The 13,181-nt window shown below is 44.9% G+C and overlaps 2 protein-coding genes across 3 annotated transcripts in view; both read left to right on the top strand.

Annotated features, from left to right (window-relative positions):
• Positions 1–457: 457 nt before the first annotated feature.
• MTRFR (mitochondrial translation release factor in rescue) lies at positions 458–10,545 on the top strand. Its single transcript, XM_085859842.1, has 2 exons — positions 458–897; positions 6,056–10,545. The coding sequence occupies exons 1-2, from the start codon at positions 694–696 to the stop codon at positions 6,299–6,301; spliced, it is 450 nt and encodes a 149-aa protein (XP_085715968.1). The 5' UTR covers positions 458–693; the 3' UTR covers positions 6,302–10,545.
• A 417-nt stretch (positions 10,546–10,962) lies between these two features.
• Positions 10,963–13,181, top strand: part of KMT5A (lysine methyltransferase 5A) — a 24,519-nt gene continuing 22,300 nt past the window's right edge. The window contains exons 1-3 of one of the 2 annotated variants that reach the window (XM_085859840.1): positions 10,963–11,119; positions 11,806–11,945; positions 12,096–12,207. In XM_085859840.1, coding sequence (XP_085715966.1) covers positions 11,110–11,119; positions 11,806–11,945; positions 12,096–12,207 — 262 coding nt within the window. In that variant the 5' untranslated portion in view covers positions 10,963–11,109. Of the gene's footprint in view, positions 11,120–11,376; positions 11,636–11,805; positions 11,946–12,095; positions 12,208–13,181 lie in introns of those variants that run through there. The other variant, XM_085859841.1, reaches the window with a different exon arrangement.

Here is a 13,181-nt window from a genome sequence, read left to right on the forward strand (position 1 = left end):
GATTGTTTGTCCGTGCTTTATCCTTTTAAATGCTGTGCGTCAAGCAAGGAAGCAGCAGCCCGGACCATTTCTAAAGACTTTGGTCCGACTCGGCCGGGATCCAGCCGCCGGGTTTCGAACCACCGGCCCTCGAGACTCAGAGCACACGCTCAAACTACGACACCACCCAGTGTGGCTGAAAAGAAGTCAGGAAATAATTTACAGTTTGAATGATCTAACCCGTTGAGTTGTGATTGGCGATCGCAGTGTTATTTATTGAGGAGGCAATGAATACTCTTATTACAAATACTCTTCGATCCTTCGTGCTGATTAATTAATTTTTGTGTTAATGGTTTTTTCATTCGATGAGTCGAGTCCATGTTTTATTTCTTCTTCTCCTTCTCCTTCTCCTTCTCCTTCTCCTTCTCCTTCTCCTTCTCCTTCTCCTTCTCCTTCTCCTTCTCCTTCTCCTTCTCCTTCTCCTTCTCCTTCTCCTTCTCCTTCTCCTTCTCCTTCCCCTTCCCCTTCGCTATACTAAACACTTAGGAGATTTATCAGTCTGTCAACATGATTTTCTGTGTAGTTCCTCGCTTTATAAATCCCTTTTTTATTATTATTTTTTCTCCACGAAAGGTAGACTTTTGATCGTGTAACGGCAGGTGACGTTAAAACAACAACAACAACAACAACAACAACAACAACAACGACAACTTGATGTCGATGTTGCGCTTGTCCGTTTTGCTTCGTGCCGTGGTGTTCACTCCGATCAGGTCCTGCTCTTCCAAGGATCTCTTGGATCTCCGTCCGGAGGATTTACGGGAGCAGATGGTGAAAGGTAGCGGGCCGGGTGGGCAGGCCACCAACAAGACGAATAACTGCGTGTTCATCAAACACCTGCCTTCCGGCATATTGGTAAAGGTGAGTACGTAATATGTGAACGCTGATAGATGATAACTGCAACCACAACGACTGAGTTCACATCACCATTGGATTTTTCCACTTCGTACCCTTTACGAAGTGCAGTGCATCATAATAAACAACAAATCCGGTGTTAGAGAGAATATTGGCTGTTTATTTATTACGTACGTTTAGAATGGAGTCCGGTTCATGATCTGTAGTTCTACATAGTTATAGTGGTCGCTACGTCCCCGAGTTGGACATGCGTAGTAGTAGTAGTAGTAGTAGGGTTCATGCCCCATAGTTCGACATAGTTATGGGGGTCGCTGCGTCCCCTAGTTGGACATGCTTAGTAGTAGTAGTAGTAGTAGTAGTAGTAGTAGGGTTCATGCTCTATAGTTATGGGGGTCACTACGTCCCTAAGTTGGACATACGTAGTAGTCGTGGTAGTAGTAGGGTTCATGCTCTGTAGTTCTACATAGTTATGGGAGTCACTATGTCCCCTAGTTGGACATGCATAGTAGTAGTAGTGTTCATGCTCCATAGTTCTACATAGTTATGGGGGTCGCTGCATCTCCTAGTTGGACATGTGTAGTAGTAGTAGTAGGGTTCATGCTCGATAGTTATGGGGGTCGCTGCGTCCCCTAGTTGGACATGCGTAGTAGTAGTAGTAGTAGGGTTCATGCTCTATAGTTGTGGGGGTCGCTACGTCCCCTAGTTGGACATGCATAGTCGTAGTAGTAGTAGTAGGGTTCATGCTCTGTAGTTCTACATAGTTATGGGAATCACTATGTCCCCTAGTTGGACATGCGTAGTAGTAGTAGGGTTCATGCCAACATTTGGGGAGGTGGTGGTTGGTGGTGGAAAGATTATTGAAAGGAGGGGGGAGTGGAGGGAACGATGGATATCCCGTCCAAATGTATAAGGGGTGGGTGGGGGAGAGCTGGATTGTGAGATTCCATGTGAAAAGGAAGGTGGTAGGTGGACGCTATAAGTATAGGGTCCAAATGAGTGGGGAAGAGTGTTGTGATGAGGGGGAAGGAAGAGTGCTCTGTCTCATCATACGTGACAGAGCAGGCTATGTCTTTGGCTTGGTGTACTGGGAAACAACTGCCACTTTGTAATTTTTTTTGTTTATTTCCATTTCTTCTTTTGGGGAGGGGGTGATTTGATGACCCTTAATACAGTGAGAGAAAAGAGGGAAAGCACAGAATGCCATTAATAAGGCAGAGAGTTTGGTTTGAAAAACTAGAATGACACTCGGAAAATACCTCCACCAGGCACCCAGCTCCACCGGGCACCCAGCTCCACCACACACATACCTCGACCGGGCACCTAGCTACACCGGGCACATACCTCCACCACGCACATACCTCCACCACGCACATACCTCCACCACGCACATACCTCCACCACGCACATACCTCCACCACGCACATACCTCCACCAGGCTGAACAGTTTACATTTTGTATCTCACTAATGGGCAGGATTGAAATCCGGACCAGAACCAAAATCTAATCGGCTCGGTCTTGTCAACTACCCAACTCTTCCACCTAGTTTTGACATAACTCGTCCACAACTTTTTGAGATATCATGCTCTGCATTGTTTTTGGTCCCGTCTCTCAATGTTGAAGAATCGCTTAAAATTAAACAAATAAACCAATGTCACCCGCAGGGTGACCCGTATCTTGCCAAAAGGTGACCACGTGTGACTTCTTTAAAGTCACACTGAGGTGAACAGAGCTGCTATCCACCAGGAGCGACTCCTTGAGGAATATCTGCCTACGAGAGATTCCGATGAGAATCGTTCTACAGAGTAACCATGAAAAATATGCATTTGCCTCATAACGTCACCAAATGACGTCATAATGTCTCAAGCTTGACATATCTAGAAAGCACTCATCGAGGTGTTCAATTTGAGGTACTACACGATATGGTTCCTAAAACTTGAAAATTTGACCTTGGGGTCAAATATGTTTGACCTGAGGCGCTAACCATGAATGTCAAGGCCAATCACCACCAAAAATTACTCAGCTGAGCGCCAGACCATGAACTATATTCCCATTAAATTTGAAGACGATCCGATCAAAATTACTCAAAAAATAAGGGTTTTGTCGACTCCCCTGATTTGCGACAAAGTGACCTTGACCTTTGACCTTGACCTTCAAATTTTGTGCGCTGAAAGGGACCTCTCTCGGCCTCTGATATGCGAAGTTACAAAAATTTCCGATGATAACTGTGCTCTGCAGAATTTTTTATACGTGATTACAGACAAACAAACAAACAAAAAAAAAAACATACAAGCTGACTAACATATCTTGCAAAAACTTCGTTTTGGCAAGATAATAAAAATTCTCATATTTAGATCCGGTTCTTCACCAAAATCGAATCTGTTCATCCTCGTCACTCACACACCCAACCTGTCCAGGTTTTATCTGAATCCGTCCACAACTTAGTGAGATATCTTGCTCACAGACAGACAGACGGACAGGTGAAAACATAGCTCCGTACACCTTCGGTGGTGGAGGTAATCAAGAGCAGCTTGGTCTAAATTTTCATTGGAATACTAAAATGGTTTAATATGTAGTGTCTTGATACTATCTATACCAGAATTACTAAGAAGTGGTTGTGCTGATAAAGAGAAGCGAATTTCAATAGCAATAGGAAACTCTTCTTCTGCTTGAAAGAGGAGAAAGAAGATGATCACTGTGTGATTGTCTGCAAAAGGAGACCATTCTGGAACGAGGCGACAAGAAATCCCTTTTTCATATTGTGACGTCCACGGGACTTGAATAGTCCCGCCAACGTAGAATGAGCCGAAACGATGGAGGCGGTTTATTTATTTATAACCCAAACATGGCGGTTCTAATCGCTCTACCGCAAACGGGATGAGGAAGGTGGCACGAGTCACTTTTCACTGAGTTGATGATGTTTATTTGTTTTTCTAATTATTACCAGAAATAACAAGACTCGGCAAGAAGAGGGATCCGGGGCGATTCGACGGGATGGTGTGGGATCGGGCGTGGGGAAAAACACAGACAATTCCAATGAATATACAGTTCTCAATCCCTCTAAGGCGCCAAACACACACACACACACACACACACACACACACACACACACACACACACACACACACACACACACACACACACACACACACACACACACACACACACACAACGTAGCTATTTCTGGTGGTCAGGCTGGACCGTGGTGTGGACGCAACTGTCCCTGGATCGGCGTCGGACGAGCTGGCCTTGCTCTCGTCAGGGGGGCAGGAGAAACCGTGGTGCTGTCGACCTCCTGGTCTTGGCCCAAGTCTGCTCACAGCCGCCAGGGAACCAGTTCTGGCGCCAAGTTGCGAGCAGGAGAGGGAGGCAGGTCCGCCCGCCGTTCGACCCCGTACTCCGAGTCAGCAGAACCCCAGAGCCAACCAAGGTGAGGCACGAGGCTCAGCAAGGCTCCAATCAAGAACACGATCGAATCAGCACAACAACAAGGATGCTCCCCGCGCAACAGCCTCCCCACCAAAAAAACCACGATCTTTTGGTTGTAATCTTCCTCTTCCTTTTTGACCCCGAACAGAACCTTTTTATCCTTGGTCCTCGTCACTTCCAATCGAGCCGTTTATTGGCCCACCGCCATCGCCTTCCGCCAATCGTGATCACGGGGCGGAGACATCCGCTGTACTGTCCTGTGACGTCACGGCCAGTCTCCAGAGAATACCAAAAGGGGTTTACGCAGACACACTTACCCTATCCCGTGTCCCTATCTAATTACGTGACAATTATCATTTCCCCCCTTGAAGAAATGAACATTTACTAGACAACTTATCACCACTGAATTGCTACTTATTACATCGAGATCCTGGTAAACTCGAACAGCATGGCATACCTAATTAAACATCCTAATTACCCTTTGAATGCATACCCCCCCCCTCAAACGTAACAATATCATTGGTTCCAGTTTTCAAAAAATGAAACATTTTCCCTTCAGGCTGGGTTTTCACAAAGCATGGTCTTCGGACCGATGCTGTTCTTGATCTATATTAACGATTTATCCAATTCTCTGCAAAACCAACTTTGCCGTTGTGCCAAAGACTCTACACAAGTGTAGAGCAATACATCACTCTTGTAAAAGGCTCGCTGCTGCTGAATCGTTGTCATCACACCTGAACAAGATAAGTCGCTGGTTCGCTACGTCGAACACGAGGTTCAATGCCAATAGGTCACATGCTTTCACACTCCCTCTCTACAGGATGCAATCGGACTATCCAATCCACTTCTCTGGACAGCCTCTGGAAAAGGTACAGCACCTGGAGGTCCTTGGCCTCACTATCTGCCATAACCTTTCATGGGAGGATCATATCATCAAACTTTCATTCAAAGGCCACTTGCTATCTGGGTATTCTCTGTAGAGCTAAGGCATTCCTAAGCTGCACTGACCTCATCATTGTGTACAAGGCTTTCATATGGAGTATTGCTCCACACTGTAATGGTGTTCCTGCTTCCCACCTTGCCCGTCTTGAGGAGGTCAAAAACGAGGCTTTCAACAGCAATGCAATTCAATAACAGGAGATGGATTCCCGAGGACTGTTTGTCTTCCACTGATAGCAAGTTAATGGGTTCCCTGTTTTATACAAGCTTCTATCTCTGCATCTCTTTGCTCCTGCCCTCTCCAATCTCTGCTCTCTCCATACCACATCAGGTTACATGCGTTCCTCAAGAAACCCTCACCTCACCTTCCCCAGGTGCAGGCTGGTTGCCCACCAGCATTCATTCCCTTATTCTCCCGATTGTGGAATCATCACCTTGTGCATGTTGTCTCGTCGTCCTCACTTCAGTCTTTAAAATGCGCTGGCCATCATTATCGGCACCACCGAAGGTGGATGGGGGCTATGTATTGACTCCTGTCTGTCTGTATGTCTGTGAGCAGGATGTCTCAAGAAGTTATGGATGGATTTGGACGAAACTTGGTGGACAGGTTGGGTTTGTGACGAGGACTAATTGATTCGATTTTGGTGAAGGTCCCGATCCGGATTCCAGAATTTACTTATATCTTGCATTACTCCCAACCACCCCACCCCACCCCCCACTCACTACCTACAATATTAAATTGTGAACATCTCGCGGTTTTTATATCATATAATTATCTATCCACACCCTTTTCGGGCAGTGCCACCAAACACGTTCGGCGGAACGTAACCGAGAGCTGGCCCTGCGTATTCTTCGGGAGAAGGTGGACTTGTGGGCGAAGGGAGACGAGAGTGTGGTTGCCCAGGAGAGGCTAAAGTGGCGGAAACAAAAGACCGAGAAGAAGCAAAAATCACGAGATTCTCTAGAAAGGAAGCTTGCCTTCAAAAAAATGCTGCAGCAGAAAACAGCATCAGTTGGTGACGAACCAGCTGAGAATGAGCCCTGACACAGAGGATATTTACAAGCCTGAGGGAAACTAGGAAGTTGAAAAGTACATTCAGATATTTTATGAAATGTAATGCACTGTAAACGAATGTTGTTGTTATTTCCTAAAAGCGTTGTTAAATGAATAACGACTTTCTTTTTGTCTGGACCTGATTGAAGTTTCAGAACAATGTCAAAGTCAAATCTCTCATTGTGGATATGAACTTTATTTACACTTTTGTGGTGTTGTTAATATTGGTTTTGGTTTTCATTCAGGTTGGGTGTGTGACGAGAACAAGCCGATTTAAATTTTGGTTCAGGTCCAGATTTAGATCTGGTCTAACAGTGGGATACAAAACATAAACTGCTGAGCCTGGCGGAGGTATGTGCTCTATTGAGTGCCGTTATTGTTGGATTTATGTCATTACTTCTGTTGGCTTTTCATTTTCAACACTCATTTCATTCGTTGTAATTTTAACGTGAATTCAACTAATTTGAGGACATGATGTCGTGAAATGACAGAGGTTGAGGGTTTTTTGATTGGGGCAGAAGAGAAGTGGCACACAGTTGAGGGACATTACAAGCTTGGTTAGAAATATAAGGTGGGTTATTGGGAGGAGGTTATTTGAAAGAAAGATCATCAATGGAATTGGGAGATGATGAGATTGCAGCGATTTGTAAAAACTGACCATTTGGGGGGATTTACATTGAAGGCATGGAAGAAGCTGTTAAACAATTAATTTGACTGAGAGGGGATTGGAGGTAAAGTACAGATGAAGGGGTTTGCACATAAGTGTGAGGGGTGATAATATTCAATTATAGTGGTTTTATTATGCCAGACTGTCTCGGCATAAAGACAAGTAAGAGGTTGAAGAGAGGTCAATCCACAGAGAATCACATTGGACAATATCCCCCCCTCCCCCAAACAGCCTGGTGATGGCTTAACGGGTATGGTTCCTGAGTTCATGTCCCTATGACCATTGAATTAACACTAGGTGGGTTGACTCAGCTTGTCATCCTTCCTAAGTCAGTGAAATGACTACCAGCTTGCTGGTAACAGGGGGAATTGCAGTAGTGGCACAACCATTCCCCCAAAAATGAAGCAGCCACAGGCCGTACACGGATAAATAAATAAACAAGAAAGACGTCTTGCAGAGCATGATAATTGGTGGTTGAATTCGGTGACCTGATATGCAAATTATCTGAAAATTTCAAGTCAATCGGATGAAAATGGACGATTTTAGAAACTCCACCAAAGTTGTTGACTTTTGGCATATGTTGACCTCAAAAATAATATTGGTGGTTGAATTTGTTGACCTGATATGCAAATCTTCTTCAAATTTCAACTCGATTGGATGAAAATTTATTTTAGAAATCTGACATGGTTGTTGACTTTTTGCCGATGTTTACCTTTTCACCTCAAAATCTATAGGCTTCTTGCTTGTGACCAACTCTACCTTTTTGTGAAGTTTCATGAAGATCGGTTTTAAAAATGTGACCTGGAGGCGATTGTCATACAATCAGACAGACAGACACACGTGACCAACTCGTATACTTGGAAAAAAGTTTCATTTTCACAAGTAAAAATCCCTCCAAAAGGGCTAAGATGCAATAATCACATTGATTTTCATGAGTTTATTTGAACAGAACTTTCTCTGCCTTCATTGTTTCATTAGCAGGACAAAAATGGTGTGTGTGTGTGTGTGTGTGTGTGTGTGTGTGTGTGTGTGTGTGTGTGTGTGTGTGTGTGTGTGTGTGTGTGTGTGTGTGTGTGTGTGTGTGTGTGTGTGTCGCCGCAGGAGAGGGTATTGCATTTGGGTCCGTTTGTTTGTCTGCACAAAAGTTTCGTGTTTTTCTCCGCAACTGCTTGTCGGATTGAGACAATTTCACCACATGTGCGACTCCTCATGTAGAATGTTTCAATCATAATTATGATGTCATAGTTCACATAGTGTGGCAGCCATGTTTGAAAAACAGAAAAACTTTGGACCTCTGTATCTCTGAAACCGGACCAAGGAAAAAATTGAAACTTGACACACGGCAAGTACTACTCATGGGGAATAAGTGATTTTTTTTGATGACGTCACAGGTGCCGTCGTTTTGACATCACCATTGCATATGTAGAATGCTACATCTGATCAGTATGAAAAATTTTGAGGGCCATCTAGGGATAAAATGGTCCAGAGAAAATAATTTGATGACTATCAGTGACAGGATTCGGCAGCCATATTGTTTTAAAAAAGGAAACCTTCAAAGATCTTTAAAGTGGCTGAACAGATCGAGGCGAAACTTTACATGTATGACCGCCAATCCATGAGGAACAAAAGGTTCACACACATGATGTCATAGGTCACATGGTTTGGCAGCTACATTGCATTTACCCTAAAACCTATAAAAATGTTCCCCAGAACAGCTGGATAAATCGAGGGTAGACTTCACACACATGTTCCCCAAGCCCTGGGTGTAAAGTTTCTTTAGGAATAATTGATAGGTCACATGGTTTGGCAGCCATATTGGATTGAAGAAAAATATTGAATGTTTTCTCTGGGACCGCTTAATCAATCGACATGAAACTTCACATTTATGATCTCGTAGTGATGGGGAATACTTGTATTCAATTTAAACTTGATTGGAGGCTTGGTCTGGTAGCCAGAATTATTTAATTTTTGACTTTTTTTTTTTTTGAATGATGCTCACTTGGTTGTGCCTGGCTGGGTTTGAGGGTAGTGAACTCGCAGCTGACATGCGAATCCGATCCAAGTCCTTCTGATGACTTCGTCTTTGCTGTTTTTCTTGTTTGGGTTCCTTCTGATGACTCCAATGCAGAACTGTACCTATTTAGTCTTCCATTTGATTTGAAGTGAATTTATTTTCATCCCATTCTGAATTCAAGTGAATGAATTTTTTTTTTTTAAAACCGTCATGGGTCAGGGTAACACAGCAGCACACAAACACCACCCAAAATAAGTCCTGCCGAGGGTCTGAAATCTCTGATTGCTCTTTTTCATGTTTATAATGTTGAGCACCTCTCCATCACGTGTCCCCATTTCTTGCCAGCCTTGTGCTTCCCTTTTCAACTCTTACTTCCTCATTTTTAGCCGCGTCTCGCGTAGCGAACTCGAACTCTAGGAGTTCTTCTTCTTCTTCTTTTTCTTCTTCTTTTTCTTCTTTTTCTTCTTCTTTTTCTTCTTTTTCTTCTTCTTTTTCTTCTTCTTTTTCTTCTTTTTCTTCTTCTTTTTCTTCTTTTTCTTCTTCTTTTTCTTCTTTTTCTTCTTCTTTTTCTTCTTTTTCTTCTTTCCGGATCTCCTTAAATACTAAACACCTGTACACATCCTCGCATTGAGGGTTCCTTTCGAGAGCGTCTATCAACTTTTAAATATATTCGGACATTTGCTTTAAAGTTTTGAAAAGTTCACGTTACTATTTAAAGACTAGCAGAAACCCCGTCCCAGACGGATTCCATTCATTCAACCACCCTCACCAGCTCACCCACACTCGAGGGACATGGACTGGACAGGGCGTGCTTGCCCCCGCCTACTCATCCCTCACCCCTGCCCTATTCCCCCCCCGCCTCCCACTCCCCCGCCTTCAATTTGCTTACCCCGGCCCCGCCTCTTCACTCCCCGCCCCCCGTCTCTTGATTCCCCGCCCCACTTGCCCCCGGACCCCGCCCCCTGTCCACCCCTCACACTCAACCCCGCCTTATTCACCCTAGCCCCCGCCCACTCACCCTCCGCCCCATTTCCCGTCTCGCCTCCCACTTTCAATTTGCTTACCCCCGCCCAAAAATTTGCTTACCTTGCCCCCCCGCCTCTTCATCCCCCGCCTCTTCATCCCCTGCCCCCGCCTCTTCACTCCTCGCCCCCGTCTCAACGAAAAGTGTTTATTCTGCTTCAGAGTTGAAAGTTGACTATTGCCACTATGTGCGATGCACTCTTGCAGGTACGAAGTTTCTTTCAGTCCAGGTCACAGTACTGAGAAAAACGTGACGCGACCGCGAGGATTAGCACAAAATTGGTCCTTCAGTATTAATATATAGATTATTCCATTTAATGTGTTGTAATTTCGTAAATACACGATTTTCTCGTCATGAACAGGAGCCTCCATGAAGGGTCTCGCTATTGGCTCCATCAAGGCATGTGACGAAATATCGGAAGTTGTTGTTGTTATTGCCTGGAGGACGCGGCTCTTGGACACATTTGGCCTTGTCTTTTCAACACACCCCCTTCCCTTATGCCAATGTAATAAATAGATCTCTTCAAATGACCCAAGGGAGTCTTTGGAAAGTTTTTCTGCTCAAACCTATTGATATTACCAAAAAGACGACATAATTGCTTTCTGGAGCGTTTGGATAATCATGTTTTTGTTATGTGTTTAGGTTTGAAAATACTTGTAGTTTTAGTAAACAGCTTACACGTCCATTCGTTTGTTTTTGTTCTTTTTCTTCGTTTTCTGTTACTACCGACTTTGTGCATCATATTTGGCCACGGCGGTGTAGTTCGCGACAGTCCCCGCAGTGGGTGAGGTCTTGTTCGATTTTTTTTTCTTTATCCATTAGGATTATTATATTGCGTTGTATTTATTGTACTTGCCACTAAAAATGATATTGGCACCGCGTGTGTAGTTTCCTCTCAATGAAGGAAACATGTAAAATGGCTGCGCGTCGGTGACGTCACCAACCGTCTCGACTCAAACAGTTCCCGCCCCGCTCGTCACTCGGCGGAAGTGAAATTTTTAAAACAATTACCGTTGCAGTGCTGGTCCACCTGAGTTTCTTCTCGCTGTGTTTCACCATAATCTTGAAGTGGCGTTGTGCGACCAAGTTCCGACATGGCACGAGGTGACCGATCCACTAAGGATCTGCATTTTGTGAAACGGGGACGGCTTCGGGTGTCGTTAAACCTCATCGATCGCACCTTTTTTCGTTTCAGTCACTCCGCAGAACACGTTAACCTGTGAGGGAAATGGTAACCGCTGTATGTTCTCGCTCTGTTACAGACAGCTACTTCACTTTACCGCTCACAGTTACCTTGGCAGAGGTTTTCTTTCCCCAGCTCAACAACTTTAGGCGGTGTATGGTTCACGGGGACTGCTGCGATTGTCGATGATGTGGATTTATTGCGTACGTACAGATTTTGTTGAGATCAGGCTTTCTATCTTGCGAAAGCAGAGTCCGTGAATGATTTTTCATTGACGTCGAAACGCACATTTTCCATTCAGATTAATTGTTCGTGGAGCTGTGTGTGACACTTTTTTTTTTTAATACGATATTCCTCCTTCACGTCTAAAAAGTTGCACGAGGAGCGAAACGAAATGGTCATCGTTGTGAGGTGATCTGATAATCGGGCTTCCTGAGGTAAAGTGGAGGGATCTTTTTATTTTTTATTTTTTTTGAGAACTTGTAGTCGAGTCGACGTCTCTGGGTCTTTGCGCGGCCCTGAAAACTCGATCCTTTTATTTGTTATTTTTTTATGGGGGAGACGCGCCGTAATATGGTCCTTGGCTCCCCATCCGCCTGCCCCGTAGGCAAGAGGAAAACCGCGACTGCCGCCCGCCCGGAGAAGCCTGCAGGCTCGTCGGGCGGATCCAAGTGTCCTGACGAGGTGTTCAAGGAGCCTCCAGCGACCTGGAAACGACATGGCCATTGCGGGAGTCGCATGAACGGGGTGCGTTGCTCATTACCTTTGCTCGTCATAGAATCCCCTTTTCCTATTGCTCGGACATTCGCCGTTTCTATTTTTTTTTTTTTTTGTGGTGGTCGTGGTGTCGTCGTTAACGCAATGCTCATGTTGTGATCCTGCCCGCGGGACGTGCAGGAACGCGTGGCCGAGTGTCAGGGACGCGAAGCCACCACAGCGGCTCCACAAGGCCGTCCTGCAAGGCCTCGTCGTGCAGATGCTGCTCCAAAGGACAAATATTCCTATAAAAGTAGGGGAGGGTGGGGGGGGGAGGAGGAGAAATATCCACATGTCATGACCAATTGATTACATTTTATGAGGCGGTGTTCAATGGTCACATGGATATGTATATGTCGTGGTGGTGCTTTATTTGACAGCTCGATGATGTATGTAGGTTTGATGAGTGGTTTCTGTAACCTTTACCTCTCGGCCCATTCACACTGCAGCTTTGACAACCCAACAGTCCGGGACAGAATGGCCGATGTGGCGGCGAAACATTGATGTGGCCCAGAGGAACTTGTATCTACAAATTACATCACACAAATTGTTCTTCATGTGTTTATTATTTTGCTCTCATTAAGTCTGAGCAAGTGGAAGAGAAAATCTTTTTGGTGGGAAATGAGTGATGCAAAAGGAAATTACATTGTCTGTAATGATACGTTTCATCACGCCTGGTGTTGGCTTGATGGATAAGGTGGCTGCCTTAAGATATTAAAGTCTTGAGATTAGGCCCCTGTCGGGCTGTTGAATTAACACCAGATAGGGGTTGGCTCAGCCTGTCAACCTTCTGAGGTCGGAAAAATGAGTACCATCTTACTGGAAACGGGAGGCATTGCATCAGCAGCACAGCTACGCTGCCGGCAATGTAACCAGAAGCCACTGCCTGTGACCCTTTGCACTTGCCGTGCTTTGTTACTCTCCCCACCCCAAGGTGTCTTCATGACACACACGGTCCACCATCAACCCCCTTATGGTAAAACTACCTAAGTCCAGGATCACGGCTTACCTCCACTCATTCATTCCTCTGTTTGTTTGTTTTTCCTGCCTCTGGAACCAACATCCACATTATCTTCAATCTCATTCTTCCCTCCAGGTCTTCAAGACAGTTGTTCGCCACCATCTCAGATTGTCCTCAGTCCAAAACATCATCTTTTCTACCCTCATTAACCCCCCATCCACCCCAATCCATTCTGAGCGTTTCCGATTGTATCCAACTTGTCCACC

This window comes from Eptatretus burgeri, chromosome 16 (assembly GCF_056783735.1).
Source record: "Eptatretus burgeri isolate ZD-2024b chromosome 16, Ebu_testis_v1, whole genome shotgun sequence".
In the NCBI taxonomy this organism is placed as follows: Eukaryota; Metazoa; Chordata; class Myxini; order Myxiniformes; family Myxinidae; genus Eptatretus; species Eptatretus burgeri.

What these genes read in the sequence shown, in the direction of transcription:
- MTRFR (XM_085859842.1), top strand. Translation starts at nt 694, where the DNA reads ATGTCGATGTTGCGCTTGTCCGTTTTGCTTCGTGCCGTGGTGTTCACT. An exon ending in CTTCCGGCATATTGGTAAAG is followed by an intron (nt 898 to 6,055) that starts GTGAGTACGTAA and finishes CTTTTCGGGCAG; the next exon opens with TGCCACCAAACACGTTCGGC.